The 17,433-nt window shown below is 35.6% G+C and overlaps 1 protein-coding gene across 1 annotated transcript in view; it reads left to right on the forward strand.

The window, feature by feature from the left end:
- cep120 (centrosomal protein 120) overlaps positions 1 to 15,447 on the forward strand; it is a 32,726-nt gene extending 17,279 nt beyond the window's left edge. Inside the window, exons 15-20 of the mRNA XM_084388653.1 lie at positions 157 to 249; positions 324 to 485; positions 6,376 to 6,498; positions 6,590 to 6,688; positions 13,681 to 13,826; positions 14,953 to 15,447. Coding sequence (XP_084244779.1) covers positions 157 to 249; positions 324 to 485; positions 6,376 to 6,498; positions 6,590 to 6,688; positions 13,681 to 13,826; positions 14,953 to 15,166 — 837 coding nt within the window. The 3' untranslated portion in view covers positions 15,167 to 15,447. The remainder of the gene's footprint in view (positions 1 to 156; positions 250 to 323; positions 486 to 6,375; positions 6,499 to 6,589; positions 6,689 to 13,680; positions 13,827 to 14,952) is intronic.
- Positions 15,448 to 17,433: the final 1,986 nt, after the last annotated feature.

Below are 17,433 nucleotides of genomic sequence, written 5' to 3' on the forward strand. Positions count from 1 at the left end.
TAATTACAAAAATGCTAAATATCAGCTTTGCTGATTTATCTTCCGACCACTAACTGGGAAAACATGACGGAGAGCAAATGATGACCTGAATGAAATGATTTGTGGGAATCTGTAGCCGTCTCGTCTCACTGAGGTTTATGAGCTGTTGTTTCCTAGGAAGTGGAGTACAGTCTTCTGGAGGAACAGCTACAGAGAACACTGTCTGATCTGGAGAAGAGAGAGCGAGCGCTGGCTCACGCTGAGGCCGAGGTGAGGCTGTCCTGCTAAACGTTAGCCTGCGAGCTTCAGATGACCGGTGTCTGACTCTGCTTGTGCTGGTTTAGACACAGAGACTCCAGCGCGAGATGCGATCTGAACACGAGCTCAGCATGCGAGAGCTTCAGGACAGCAGCCGGCGTCTGCGAGAGGACTGTGACCACCAGGTGGAGCTGGAGAGGTCAAAGGTCAGGCAGCTCGAGGATCAGCTGACCCGGCAGCGACAGCAGGTAAACGCAGCAAACACACCAGACACGACCTGTGAGATGATCTCTGCCCTTCTGGAAGCGTGAGCTGGGAGGGGCCTGGTGACCCCTGGGGTCGTGAGGTCAAGAGGTCACGCCTGCTGGATCACTGACTGCTGTCAACACTCGCTAATCCACCCATTCTTAAGTGAAGTGGTTTACTGGTAATCTGGTGATATAGAGGTGTGATCCTGAACTTTACATGCCGGATCGCGTTTGTCAGTCTCGTAATATCTGAGAAGTGACGTGTTACGTTTACATTCAGTCATTTAGCAGACGCCTTTATCCAGCGCGACTTACCAGTGAGGAATAGCAGGAAAGAAGAGCTCAGAATACAGTTTCAGACATTAGCATAGCATAAACCAGACAAGGGAGGGATTCAAGGAAAAGGAAATATTTTTATGAGGTTACCCATGAAAGTCAGTTACACATAACTGTAATAACATAACAATAATTTTGCATCATAAAATATTCTGCATGTGTGGCGGGAAGACAACCAGGATCAGAACTGATTCGTTGAACACAGACTCATGATTTGCTCCTCATCTGAGAGTCTCTGGGTTTCTGAAGTAAAGCCAGTAATATTGTGCTGGTCATGTGACTCATTGTTCTGGTCATGTGACTGTATAACAGTAGTACCATGTTCACCATGATGATTTTTGAATTGCTTGAAATATGATTGGAATCACTTTCAGTGAAAAATACAGTTCAGTGCAACATGTGTCATATCAGCTATATAGCATTATTATGAGAACATTATAATTGTGTTTGGAACATGGATTTTAATGGTGGGACTTTGTTTTTGTAATCAGGCTCTCAAAAATAATATTTTATCGGCCAATATATCGGGCATCGGCTTTCAAGCATAAAGAATTATTGGTATCGGACAAATTTTCGGTGCATCCCTAATAATATATGAAAGTTTTGAGATCTGAAATCTGTGTCGGCGGATTTCAGGAAATATTGGAGGCTTGAGGTGAAAAAGTGACACAAAATGCTCCTGTACAATTACAGCTAAATCTATTCTGACGTCACGATCAAAATCAAATGTGAAAATGGCAGCATCACATTTTGCAGCGTTTTTGTTGAATTATGTGGTTTTTTTCTGTATTGTCTTTTCTTTCTTTCTTTTTTTTTAAGATGCACTTTAATTAAAAGTTTTGGATCGGATTTGGATTTTTAAAAAGTCTCTTCTGCTCACGAAGGCTGCATTTATTTGATAAAAAAAAAAACTAATATTGTTAAATATTATGACAATTTAAAATAACTGTTTTCTGTTTTAAAATGTAATCTATTCCTGTGATCAGAAATCATTCTAATATGCGGATTTGATGCTCAAAAACGTTCTATTTATCAACCAATCCTGAAATAAAAATGTAAATAACTGTTTTCAACATTGATAATAATCATAAATATCAAACCATCATATTATTCTGATTTGTGAAGGATCATGTGACACTGAAGACTGGAGTAATGATGCTGAACATTCAGCTTTGATCACAGGAATAAATTACACTTTAAAAAATATAAAAATATAAAATGGTTATTTTAAATTGTCATAATATTTAACAATATATTTCTTTTGTTGCATTTTTAATCAAATAAATGCAGCCTTGGTGAACAGAAGAGACTTCTATTAAAAACATTTAAAAATCAAAACTTTTGACTGGTAGTGTGTGTGTATATGTTTGTTTGTGGATGTATATATATATATATATATATATATATATATATATATATATATATATACACAGTACCAGTCAAAAGTTTGGAAACATTACTATTTTGGAAACATTACTATTTTTAATGTTTTTGAAAGAAGTCTCTTATGCTCATCAAGCCTGCAGTTAAAAAAACAAACAAAAAAAAACAGTAATATTATGAAATATTATTACAATTTAAAATAATGGTTCTCTTTTTTAATATACTTTAAAATGTAATTTATTTTTGTGATGCAAAGCTGAATTTTCATCAGCAAGTACTCCAGTCTTTGGTGTCTCATGATCCTTCAGAAATCATTCTAATATGATGATTTATGATCAATGTTGGAAACAGTTGTGCTGCTTAATATTTTTTTTATAACCTGAGATACTTTTTTCAGGATTATTTGATGAATAAAAAGTTAAAAAGAACTGTATTTATTTAGAATAGAAATCTTTTGTAACAATATACACTACCGTTCAAAAGTTTGGGAACAATAACTTTTTTTTTTTTAAAGAAATTAGTACTTTAATTCAACAAGAATGCGTTAAATTGATAAAAGGTGATGGTAACGATCTATATTGTTAGAAATGTTTTTATTTGGAATAAATGCTGTTTTTATGAATAAATGCTGTTAACGTTTTACTCATCAATGAATCCTGAAAAAAGTATTCCAAAAAAATATATTAAACAGCACAACTGTTTCCATCATTGATAATAACTGAGTATCAAATCAGCATATTAGAATGATTTCTGAAGGATCATAAGACACCAAAGACTGGAGTACTTGCTGATGAAAATTCAGCTTTGCATCACAAAAATAAATTACATTTTAAAATATATTAAAAAAGAGAACCATTATTTTAAATTGTAATAATATTTCATAATATTACTGTTTTTTTGTTTGTTTTTTTAACTGCAGGCTTGATGAGCATAAGAGACTTCTTTCAAAAACATTAAAAATAGTAATGTTTCCAAACTTCTGACTGGTACTGTATATAGATGTTTTCTAAGATAATAGTGAATGTTTGTTATTGGCATCTTTCAGACGTGTAGAGCGTTCCCAGGAGTTCTCGTTATCACTGATGTAATTAATCACCAGACCAAAGCGGAGTTTTCTGTGGTGAGATCCAGCGTCTGTTTCCTATTGAGGGTGAAGTAGAAGATCTCGCGTCTCCAGCTCTCGGACAGCCCACTGCTGAAATACTTCAGCCTGCCGTCTCATTCCTTCCCAGAAAACATCTGGCCCGCCACAGCGCTAACAAATCAAGCAAAGTAGGTTTCTGACATGCGAGAGAGAAGATGAGAGCGCTCCGGCGTATATATCGCCTTCCCTCTGGTGTCAGGAGTGTGTAAACATACATTTGTCCCGCGTCGACACACACTAACCGGTTTATCCAGGCAGAATCCTCCTCTTTCTGGACACAATCTCCTCGTTTGCGAACACCAAACATGGAGTGTCAGATCTGGCAGCGTCTGCTTCCTGTCAGAGAGGAGCGGGGAATGGAGAGCGCTTGTAAGGTTTTAGTTGGACTGGACGCTGTCTAACACTCCTGAAGTGTTTCAGCGGTAGCCGCTCGCGAGCTGATGGATGCGCTGCTCGACGGAGACGTGCTACACACACACACACACACTGCGGCCCTCAGCGCTTCTCTCAGTTTAAGCGGTGTTGCTTCACCTCAGAGCTGAATGTGAGAAGTGAGGCTGTGAATCATGTCTGAGCATTTCATCAGATTTAACGACTGAACCCTTTAAAGCTCCTGTATGATATTTAATACACACATTTCTAAGGTCTCAGTGATCGATCATTTACACTCTTTTATCCAGTAAAAGTCTTTCAGTGTAACTGTACAAACGTCCTCCTTCAGCTCGAGCTTCACGAGTCTTTCTGTGTCAAATCTGACCTGATTTAATAAAGCAAACGCAAGAATAACTTTGATATTGTTAGTGATATTGAATTAAATAATTTTTTTAGTGCAACTTGAATGAAGTATTTTTTATTATACATTTATATTTTTTAAGTATTCAAGTTATATTAAAAATACTTAAAAAATATTATACATGTATAATAAAAAAATAATACATTCAAGTTATACTAAAAATACTTTAAAAATTTTACAAATATAAAAAATATATACAAAAATTATTTTAGATATTCAAGTTAAATACTAAATATTTGTAAAATATTCTAAATATATAAAAAAATTTTTACTGAGTTCAGGTTATGCTAAAGTACTTAAAATATGTTTTAAATATTATAAATATATCCTTTTTTACTATATTCAACTTATTCAAAAAATACTTAAAAAATAATAAATGTATAAAATACTACATTAAAGTTGTACTAAAAATACTTAAAAATAAGCAACTTTACTTGATTAAACAGTAACAGACATCATTTTAGAAAATCACACTTTTGAGGAAGATTCATTTGTTTATCTCTCAATCATTGTATTGCATTACATTATATGTTTTAAAGTAATCAATACTTTTATCCCTTAAAGCTCATCTTTGATCAGCAAAATTACATATTTAAATGTTTTTCCCTTGAATAAATGTCTTCATGTCTTAAAATGTCTAAAAACATTTAGTATGCGCGGTTCTATGAATATGCAGATGAGCCCCGCCTCCACTCACTCACTCACTCAGCTCAGAGATCCACTGGTTGACGATCACACGTTGATCTGATTGGTTACAAGGTAGTTTGTGACATCAGAAACACCAGCGATTTCAAAGCGTGTGTTTGAGACTGTCTTTGGTTCACTGCAGTTTTAAGGAGGAAATACTCAGCAATGGAGTCGACTTATGAACTTACACATGCTTTGTCTTAAAGCAGATTAAACACACCACTAAAGCCCTATTCGGACGGGACTAGTTTCACAGGGGGACGTTAGAGAAGTTTCAGTTTCACAGACGTACTCCGAATCTGCCATGTGTGTCTTCTTCTCACACGACCTCTGTAAAAATTCCAGAGCAAATCACCTACTGGTTTTCTCCAAACTCGGCGCTCCTCAGAGAAATCTCATCCCGTCCGAATGCGAATGTCTGTGATTGCCCAAAGTGTTTTTTTCCAAAACGCTTTTTCTTGTGTGTTTTGGTCAGCGTGAGCTACCGTACAATCTCTCGCTATCGCGCCGGTGTTCAAGTTTCTGATAATGGATGTAGATGATGTGTTCGGGACACTCCGAAGACATGAAAAAATGAAATCAACAACAAGAGCCAAATCACGTAAACTGTTGAGGCTGGCTACTGTAATATCAGTTGCACTTAATTACATAACGTGTCAATTATATAAGTTACAACTTTTTATTCCAGTGGGTTTATTATAAGAACCCAGTTCTATAAAATCATGATGATAAATGTATGTTTAGTTTTTTTTATACTACAATTTTTATCAAATGTTTACAAAACACTAAATACGTTTGGCTGTTTTACTTTATATTTCAAAGTGCTTAATTTTAAAAGTACTTAATTTCAAAATACATTTGATCAAATTTCATACGCAATCCACGCATTCTGAGCACGTGATCTTCTGCAACGCCCACATGTGAAACACACACACTCCTACCTCGGTAATAAACACGGAGATGTTGGTCCCGTCCGAATCCGTACATGACATCACAGACGTAGGATAAGGATTGTAACTCGAATAGGGCTATAGGGCTTTACACACATAAACCACAGTAAACGCTGGATCTTCACCACAGGGGGACTTATAACTACAGAGCTTTGATCATCAAGCATTTAAATATCTTACGGAGACATATTATTGGCAGATATTGATATTTATATGCATTTTATGCAAGTATCTGCAATGCTGTTATAAAGAACTCAATGATTTTCATTACAAGCCATTAGAATATAAATATAAATATCAGCATCTGCACCAAATTGCATATTTTTGCATATTATTCCTCTGAACATAACGGAGATGTTTTTTCCTCCATATTCTCACTATATCAAACAATATGAGCCATAAAAAAAAATGAGTTTTGATGTATTAAATATGATACACATTTTTTTTATTTGTTTTTTTTATTTGTTTATTAAGGTTAAGAAATAGATGTTTTTGGACTACATGTCAAGCTTTACAGGGTTAACTTGGGTGAGAATTTTTTGCACTTTTTTCCCAATTGTCTTTTGCTCAATGATCATGTTGTTTCCACTCTTAAAGATGCAAGAGTCTGAGAACAAACACAAGCATCTGGAGAAGGAGTTTCAGCAGTTCCGGGATCAGCAGAGCGTTCGGCCCGAGGTCCGTTTGCAGTCCGAGATCAACCTGTTGACCCTCGAGAAGGTCAGACACACACACACACTGATCAACACACCACATATGTGTATATACAAAGGCTGTTTTGGGAACCTACTCATACGTTTTTATTATCAAGGTGGAACTGGAGAGGAAACTGGAATCGGCAACTAAATCTAAACTCCACTATAAGCAGCAGTGGGGACGAGCCCTGAAGGAGCTGGCCAGGTTTAAACAGGTAACACGATAAAAAAAAATGAGCTCGATAATTTTTCCGGCCGCGATAATTCCATCTGCATGCTTGTTTGTTTTCCTCGTCTCTCTCTCTCAGTCTCTACCAAAGAGACTGGATGACCACTCTCGGTTCTTTAGCGTATAGGAGGAGTGAACTCTCTTGTCAGTTGCATGGTCTTTGTGTGGGGAGGCGGCGCCGCGGGGCTTGTCAGTCACATGGTCTTTGTGTGGGGAGGCGGCGGCGGGACTGTTTGCGGCGACTGCCGGGAGAGAGAGAAGACGCTAGTTGTGAGTTGCGACAGCGAGCCCGATCACATGAAAATGTGTATCTATACCACGAATGTTATTTCTCGTGCCATTTATACGCCAAAAATAGTTTTTGCGTGCATATGATACGCTCTTTATGGCGTGTAATACGCACGCACTCCTCACCCCTAATCTTAACCAAGTATTTTCAGTGCGTAGCATACACACGTAATAAAGAGCGTCTCCGTCTTCCCGCCAGTACACAATCACTTGACAAAGTAACAGGAGGACAAAGTAACAGGAGTAACAGTGCAAAATTGTGCGATATGGCTTGTTGAGGCTTTTTTTTTGTTTTGTTTATAAAGGTCCTAACTGTCAGTTTTGCCTGTTATGGAATGTATCACTATTTATGCCTAATGTCTAAAGCCTAATGTTTAATATTTTTTGAAGTGCAATTTTGTTTACATCCATTTTATTTATTAACAGACATTTATTTTGTTAACAGACACTAAGAGTCCATTGCTTTTATTGTTTTTGGTTGTTTTGTTCATTTTTTTGGATATTTAAAATGTTTTCCGTTTTCAATGTTTAATATTCTTTAGAAATAAAAGTTTATAGATCGTTGAAAAGGTGTACCTGCATTATTATGCCATTATAATTATATTAAATGAAAATGATCTCAGAACGACAATATTATCGTTTATCGCGATAATTTCTTGGACAATTTATCGTCCAGCAAAATTTGTTATCGTGACAGGCCTAGCTATCAGACGTACTAGTTTTAAACTCAGACGGGATCAGATTATTTTGTGCATAATTATGAAAAAACGAATTAACTGATGGCAATATCTCACACCAAAAATATGTATTTTGCATAAAGAAAATGACTATTACTACTGTGATATTATTTTCATGACTCTGATTCTCATGACTGTAATGCGTCTGGATGATTGGTTTGTAATTCTCAGTATTTTCACAATTGCATTTTTTTTGTATTTAAGTTATACTAAAATACTTAAAAATATGTTTTAAAGGCAGGGTAGGTAGGATTTATTAAAAATTAAAGATCCAAATTTGTTAAAACTTTCTATATATATCAATACATAATTAAAATGTAAGAACTCTGAAAAAAAGAGTATAAAAATCAAGTGACTCTAGACCGTTTAATCTGTATTAAACACAGCTCATTATTTCGATTCGGGACGAATCAAAGGATTGGCTTAGGCGACTGTCACTCTCTCGCAACCATGGCAACCACCCTTTTGCCACACAGCACCTACCCACTTGCGCGCGACCGTTTGATTTGAGGAGTGCGAGAGGCACGGAACCTGATCACACCTCCGTCCAGTAGATGGCGGTAATGCACTATGTTTGCAAGCTGCCAATAAAATCTATCGAAGAAGAAGAAGAAGGCACTGAACCTAGGAATACCAAAACAATGGCAGAGAAAGAGCAATCTAAATTTACAGTACCGGCATATGCAGTTAGTGAAGGCAAACCAGGCAAAAAAATGCCCCTTCCCCTCCGCTTGTCTCAGGTAAATAATGCGTCCTCTAGCTCAGCGGTCGGAGTCGCGCGTTCATGTGTTTTGGGGACGTGGCTTTGGAAGAAGCACAGAAATGAGGGGGTGGAGTGAATGGAAATAATGAGATATCTTTAAAACAGTCGTGAGAGGTCTACAGACACTCGATTTTGATACTTTCTTTTTCAGAGTACTTACATTTTAATTATGTATTGATATGTACATAAAGTTTAAACAAATTTGAAAAATAAAATTTTTAGACCATTTCTACCTACCCTGCCTTTAAATATTATAAATATACACGTTTTTTACTATTCAAGTTATTCTAAAAAATACTTAAATAATTTTTCAAATATTATAAATGTATAAACAGTTTTAAATTATTTTTTAGTACAACTTGAATGTAGTATTTTTATTATACTTTTTTTTTAAGTATTCAAGTTATACTAAAAATACTTAGAAAATATTATAAATGTATAATAAAAAAAATAATACATTCAGGTTATACTAAAAATACTTTAAAAATGTTACAAATATTATAAATATATATACAAACTATTTTAGATATTCAAGTTATACTAAAATACTTTAAAAATATAAATATATTCAAACATTTTTACTGTATTCAGGTTATGCTAAAATACTTACAAATATGTTTGAAATATTATAAATATATACTTTTTTACTATATGCAAGTTATTCTAAAAATACTTAAAAAATAATAAATGTATAAAATACTACATTAAAGTTGTACTAAAAATACTTAAATAATTGTACAAATATTATAAATATATATAAAAACTTTTAAAGTATTCAAGTTATACTAAAATACTTATAATTATTTGTTAAATATTATAAATATATTATTTATTTACTACATTCAGGTAATACTTGAAAAGAATTGTAAAAATATTATATATATTTATTTATATTTATTTATATAATATATATATATAATTTTTTTTTTTTTTTACTGTATTCAAGTTATACTAAAATACTATATATTTTTAAATATAAATGTATTTTAAATCTTTTAAAATAAAATAAAATAAATATTTAAATCAGCATAAACCCAGTACAACAAAGTGTGTAATAGTACAGTAATTCTTTAGCATTTCAATGTATGTTTTCTCCCATTAATGAGCAAGTCGTGAGAGTCTGGTGTAAATGTGCTTCGGTCTCATGAAAATAACGTCACATTGTAAAACTCTTAATGGCTCTAAAAATAGCCTTGAGTTTGAGCTCTGGATCCAGTCAGCCTGCAGGGTCCCGACTGCGCTCAGAAGAATAATGGACCGGTTTACTGCACTAAACCAGACGTGAACGAGTTCTCATGGAAAAAAAACATTGAGAAACTGTGAGCTGTCACGAGCCGCAGTGAAACATCACCAGTGAACCCAGTCCGGGACCAGTACAGTGTAAACAGAAGCGTTATCAGCCTGCTAATAACTGTTACAGACACACACCAGCTGGAGCGTCTGAGCCGCGCTTTCCCTCCGCTTTCTTCTCCAGTGCCAGATATATATAAAGAAAACATCTGATGATTCATGGCGCTCAGAGGCCTCCATAACCCAATATGATATTGAACTATAAATCAGGCCTGTATTATGTTCAACATTAAACATCTGAATATCAAGTTGGCTTGTTGGAAGATCGATGGGTGAGTTTAAGTGCGTCGTTTTTCACTTCAATAATTCTCATGTAACTTAGTAGTAGAAACAGTACATACACACTAACAGTCAAAGGATTTTAATGTTTTTAAAAGAGTCTCTTCTGCTCATCAGGGCTGCGTTTATTTGATCAAAAATACAGTAAAACAGTGAGATATTATTATAATGTAAATCATCTGTTCTCTATGTGAATATACAGTAAAGTGTAATTTATATCCTGTGATCAAAGCTGAATTTTCAGCATCATTACTCCAGTCTTCAGTGTCACATGATCCTTCACAGATCACTCTAATATGATGATTTGATGATCAAGAAACATTTATGATTATTATCAGTGTTGAAAACTGTTTTTACGTTTTTATTTCAGGATTCTTTGATGAATAGAAAGTTCAAAAGAACAGCATTTATGTGAAATACACAGCTTTTGAAACATTAAACACTACCGTTCATAACTTTGGGGTCAGTAAGAATATTTATTACATTTTTTGGGGGGAAAGGCATAAAAGAAATCAATACTTTTATTCATCAAGGATTAATTAAATTTAATCTTTTCTAACATAAATTTCTTTACTGTAGATTTTGATCAAATACAAATAAATGCTGGGTTTTTTTTGTACTTTCTATTCATAAAATGATCCTGAAATTATTTAGTTTATTTTATGTTTTTGCTGTACTGGTTTGATTGTTTAATGTCTTTTTTATGAATTTTGTAAGGTGTCCTTGAGTGCCATGAAAGGCGCCTTTAAATAATATGTATTATTCTTATTATTTTATTTTTTACATAAATGTTTCTTGATCATCAAATCCTCATATTAGAGTGATTTGTGAAGGATCATGTGACACTGAAGACTGGAGTAATGATGCTGAACATTCAGCTTTGATCACAGGAATAAATTACATTTTTAAATATATTAAAATAGAATATTAAGAAAATAGTCATTTCAAATATTTTTTTAAATATATATATATTTTTTTTAAATATTTTTTTGTATTTTTAATCCAATAAATGCAGCCTTGGTGAGCGGAAGAGACTTCTTTCAAAAACATTAAAACTCTTCCCGACCCCAAACGTTTGCCTGGTAGTGTGTGTTCCAGCTCTCAGAGACGACAGAGACACACGTGTTCATCAGTTCTGTTCTGGGGAAAAGTCTTCAGTGAAACGGCCCGAATGTTCCCCGTCAGGACGAGTCTCTGCAGAAAACTGCTCTTGAGTCGCGTCGAGACGGGTCATTCACTGGTCACGCGTGTGTTTACACAAGCCATCCTCAGCCTTTATCACACACACACACACACACACACCTCGACGAGAACTCTGGGAACGCTTCACGGGTAGCGAAGGAGACTCAGATCTTCAGGATAGTTTTGTGTTTTCCTTCAGCAGAGTTTTGGCTGTAAGTCAAGGCCACATCTAAGTGTGTGTGTGTGTGTGTGTGTTTTTCTTGCGCTTCTCGCTGCAGCGAATGTTTTACTATGATGTAACGCATCAGGAAAACTGCAGATTGAATGAGATTACCTCAAACACATCATCAATAACATCAAGAGTTTTCACAGACGCTTTATATTGATGTGCTGCTGGAAAACTGTTCGACCTACAGATTTCACGTTTCCCATTAAAACGGGAGATTAAAGCCATTGATTGAAAAAAAGTCCTATAAAAATACTCAATTATTTTAGGAATCAAGGCCCATTCACAGCAAGAATGATAAATACAGTCATGTAAGTTCTGTCATGAAACTCTAGATGGCGCTGGCCGATCAGGCCTTAACTCAACCCAGTCTAGTTCTAGGAACTCCAGTTTACTCCTGTGTACGATCTGTCTAACAGTCCTGTCTCATATGTTATTATATAGATCTGTTATACATGAAAAGTAGCCAGTGATGAAGAGTTATTAGCATCTGTCGTATGGTTGATGTCCAGTGTTGCTGAGCAGAAACACATGATCATGTTACGTTGGACTTTCTCCTCAGCGTAAAGATTGAGAGCTTCATCTATCACTGTTTTACATGTTCGTCGAGTTAGTTTGTGGAGTAAATATGGGCTATAATCTGTGTTTACACAGCCTTTTTAAAAATGGCGGGTTCTGGTGTTTCGCATGCGTTCGGCCAATCAGCGAACACTGATGTCACGGATAGTTCCTATAGCGCTGGTTTAGACCGACTCTGAAGTAGGAGTAAATTAGTTCCTCCAAAAGAGTTCCTAGAACTAAAATCATTCCTAGTTCCTGTGGTGCGAACACGCCGAAAACCAGGAACTCCCGCCAATTTCGCCGGTGCGAAAGCCCCTTAAACCAGCGCTATAGGCCCTCTGTAGCTCCGCCCCTTAAACCAGCGCTATAGGCCCTCTGTAGCTCCGCCCCTTCTCAGCGCTGCGCTCGTTGTGTTTTGACTTCCGGTCTGTATTTTCACAGCGATCTTGCGTGTTTATTAATGAACGGCTCGTTTTAACTTTACATGAAGTAAATCCACTTCAAAAAGCGAATTACTCCTGGACCGCAGCGCCATAGAGATATACAGAGCGACCGCAAGAACGGAAGTTAAAAGACAGTATTCTAAAGATGGCGGCGCCCTCGTTTCTCTGGCGCATAAGGTCTATAGGCACTATCGTGACATCAGTGTTCGCTGATTGGCCGAACGCACGCGAAACACCAGAACCCGCCATTTTTAAAAAGGCTGTGTAAACACAGATTATAGCCCATATTTACTCCACAAACTAACTCTACGAACATGTAAAACAGTGATAGATGAGCCTCTTAATCTTTACGCTGAGGAGAAAGTCCAGCGTAACATGATCATGTGTTTCTGCTCAGCAACACTGGACATCAACCATACGCATACGCTAATAACTCTTCATCACTGGCTACTTTTCATGTATAACAGATCTATATAATAACATATGAGACAGGACTGTTAGACAGATCGTACACTAATGAACAGGAGAACGTGAGAGCTGTGTGTTCTGGCGTTCTCAGCGCCGTCAAAATAAAAGTCTCAACAACACGCGCGGCTTTCGTCACTTCAGAGTTCCTACTGGCGGTGCGAACGCAACCAGGAAAACGTTCCTGAGGGAAACCATTAGTTCTCTGGGAAACACCCTGGAGGCTCTTTCCTAGAACTGCCTGGTGTGAAAGCTGATAGGGCACAGCTGATTGGTTCCTGCTGTATCAGTAGCCAATGAGCTGAACCTTCAACTACTGGCAAGCTTTCAGAGACCCTCCCCCTTCCCCAGCTCCACCTGTGTAGATCTGCTGTGGGTCATTCATGTACGCTGTATTGTAAAGCCGCATGTCTTGCCACCAGTAACACCATATATATCGTTCTGTTTATTATTATAAGCGCTGGAGTTTAAATGCTGATTGGCTGTCAGTGTTGTTATCCGTCATCTGCTGGAACAAGTCTCTCTGAAAGTGTTTCCAGTTACGTTATTTCTGTCGTTATCGTGCCGTTGTTGGCTATTCTTTTATATTTTTAAAACTGTATCTCAGTGTGAATGTGTGTGATAAGATGGTGTTGGTTGTGCTGATAGTTGTGTGTGTGTGTGTGTGTGTGTGTGTGTGTTCAGCGTGAGCAGGAGAACGCCATGACGCGCTTGAAGAAGCAGCAGCAGGAGCTGGAGCACATGAGGCTTCGATACCTGGCGTCTGAAGAGAAGGAGGCCGTCACGAGCGAGAAGCACGAGCTGCAGGACATACGCAACCAGCTCAACAGGTACAACACATCAGAAACACCAGGAGTAACTTACACTTTACTGTATATTCACATAGAAAACAGCTGTTTTACATTGTAATAATATTTCACAATATTACCTTTTAAAAAAAAAAAATTATAAACGCAGCCTTGATGAGCAGAAGAGACTCTTTTAAAAACATTAAAAATCTTACCGATCCAAAACTTTTGACTTAGTGTACAGAAACGCTTCTGGAACAAGAACAAATGTGGGCGGGGCTTGATTGTGTCTGTGGGGAATTGATTGGATGGTTGTGGCTTGGCTATTGGTGGATTTCATGTGAGTGACAGGTTATAGCCCCGCCCACATCATCAGAGAAGAGATTTAATAGCCGTTTCACATGGAAATTCTTCACAATACATTAATTCTGTCTCAAATGACTTTAAAGGGATAGTTCACCCAAAAATGAAAATTAGCCCATGATTTACTCTCCCTCAAGCCATCCTAGGTGTATACATTCTTCTTTCAGACAGATGCACTTTTATGATGGACAGATGCACTTTTATGATGGAAAGATGCACTTTTATGACGGACAGATGCACTTTTATGATGGACAGATGCACTTTTATGATGGATAGATGCACTTTTATGATGGACAGATGCACTTTTATGATGGATAGATGCACTTTTATGATGGACAGATGCACTTTTATGATGGATAGATGCACTTTTATGATGGACAGATGCACTTTTATGATGGACAGATGCACTTTTATGATGGACAGATGCACTTTTATGATGGATAGATACACTTTTATGATGGACAGATGCACACAAACAGTCATTCAGTGCCATTATAAAGCTTGGAAGAGCAGGACATTTATTAATATAACTCTGATTGTGTTCGTCTGACAGAAGAGTGTCATACACACCTAGGATGGCTTGAGGGAGAGTAAATCATGGGCTGATTTTCCTTTTTGAGTGAACTATCCCTTTAATAGCGGCGAGAGATCGATATATCAGCCAGCTTGATTAATCGTGTAATTTGGTCAATTTTAGTTCTTTTTGTTGTCAATGAATAATAATTGTTTTGTCTTCATCAGTTTCTGTTCCTGTCTCAATATCTGCCGTTAAACTGTTATTGACACGAGTGTGTGTTATTGATAGGCTGAAGCAGCAGGAGGAGGCGGCGCGTGTGTGTGTGAGCGAGAGCGCAGACGAGCACGTGACGCGTGTGTGTGTGAGCGCGGACGAGCACGTGACGCGTCTGCTGGAGGAGAGAGACACACTCCTGCGCACCGGCGTCTACACACACGACGACCGCATCATCTCTGAGCTCGACCGGCAGATCCAGCAGGCCATGGGCGGCAGGAGCACGTGACACACACATTACTGTTATTAATAAACTATATTCATCAGTCAAGACTGTTAGAGGACATGTTGAGTCTTCATTCTTAGAACATTTCATGATGTTTTGCACAGATTTAATTAAAATGTGTGATTTAATGGTCAGCAGGTGGCGCTGTTTCTTAACAAATCACTGCAGGTTTATGAACACTTCAGACCTTCATCAGGGTTTATATGAGACTTTATTTATAGTTTGTGTGTTTTGTAGATGTGTGAATCTCGGATGAAATAAATATTTTCTGCTCTTTTTTCCTATTCTGTCGTCTTGACTTTCTTGTTGTTGTGCTGCTCGAGACTAACGTCCACACATGAAACACGAAAGCACTGGACAATAGAGTTGAGGACTTTACTCAGTCTGGCTTTTACTCTGAAGGAAAGAGTTTTCATGTGAAAACTGAGAATATTTTCTCTGGCTCAGAGTCCCGGCCAATAAAGTGAATTGATGACTGAATAAATTCTAGTGTCGGTCTGTATATTTAGTAAGTTCTCTGTTTGTGTGATTCTTTTATCATTAATAACATTCATAATCAATAACATTTCTCTGAAGTTTGCTGCAAACCATTTTATGTTCATAAGGTTTAATGTTATACAAATGCTACTGATTTATAACTAGTTCTGTTTGAAACGTGGTCAAAAACATAAATAGACAGTAAATAATTGAAAGCAAGCAACATTTATTTTGAAGAGATTTAAAATGAAAGAAACAAACTATTTGTCGAGACATCAGTCTAATCAATGAGCCATAACTGTTGTGTAGATTAATGTGTTTGTGTTAAACCACCAAACATCTCTGTTCATTTCTGAAGCATAATACGCTTATTACAGCATTTTATGAACTAATATTATTGTAAGTGTTCCTCTTAACTTGGCCCTCTTTAAATGAAAGAATAACACGCAGCCGCTGACAGTGTAAGTGCTTTCATGTGGTGCACATATTTCCACCAGTGTTATTATTCTAATGTGCTCATGATATCAAAGTTTGACATGGCAGTCCTGATGGTTTTCATAAATGCTTTCATGAACTCGTGAACTCGTGTGATGTTCGGGGCAGAGCCTGAGCCGCTGAAAACAGCGTTTGACGCTGATGATGTTTCTCCTACTGTACGACTCCTCCGAGACGGTTCTCATTAATGTGGAAGCACATTTCTGCCACTTCAGAAAAAAATCAGAAACCACATTAAAAGTCAAAATGATGACATACTAAATCATAATTATAGAATTAAAAAGTTGAAATTATGACGTTAAATCATAATTATGAGATTAGAAACGTAAAATTATGACAAAATTCTAAATAATGACAAAAAAAAATCTTGAGATTAAAAAGTCAAAATTGACAAAAAAAATTTGACATACTAAATCAAAATTATGAGATTAGAAAGTTGAAAAATTATGAGAAAGTCGAAATTATGATAAATATATCAAATGACAAAAAGTCGACATTTAATTACATACTAAATTCAAATGAAAGTCGAAATTATGGTATTAATCATAATTATGAGATTAGAAACGTAAAATTATGACAAAATTCTAAATAATGACAAAAAAAATCTTGAGATTAAAAGTCAAAATTGACAAAAAAAAATTGACATACTAAATCAAAATTATGAGATTAGAAAGTTGAAAAATTATGAGAAAGTCGAAATTATGATAAATATATCAAATGACAAAAAGTCGACATTTAATTACATACTAAATTCAAATGAAAGTCGAAATTATGGTATTAATCATAATTAAGAGATTAGAAAGTTGAAAAATGATGAGAAAGTGGAAATTATGATAAATATATCAAATGACAAAAAAACTGGAAATTTTATGACATACTAAATCAAAATTATGAGATTAGAAAGTTAACATTTTATGACATACTAAATCATAATTATGAGATTAGAAAGTTTAAAAATTATGAACAAGTAAAAATTATGATAATATATCAAATGACAAAAGTTGACATTTTATTACATACTAAATCAAAATTATGAGATTAAAAAATTTAAATTTTATGACATTAAATAAATATTATGAGATTGACAAATTTTAATTTTATGACATACTAAAAAATTATGAGATTAAAAATATTAAATTTTATCACAATAAATAAAAATGAGATTAGAAAATTGAAATTTTATGAGAAAGTAAAAATTATGATATATCAAATGATAAAAGTCAACATTTTATTACATACTAAATCAAAATTATGAATTTAGAAAGTTGAAATTTTATGACATACTAAATCAATTATGA

This window comes from Rutilus rutilus (genome assembly GCF_951802725.1).
Source record: "Rutilus rutilus genome assembly, chromosome: 19".
Taxonomy (NCBI): Eukaryota; Metazoa; Chordata; class Actinopteri; order Cypriniformes; family Leuciscidae; genus Rutilus; species Rutilus rutilus.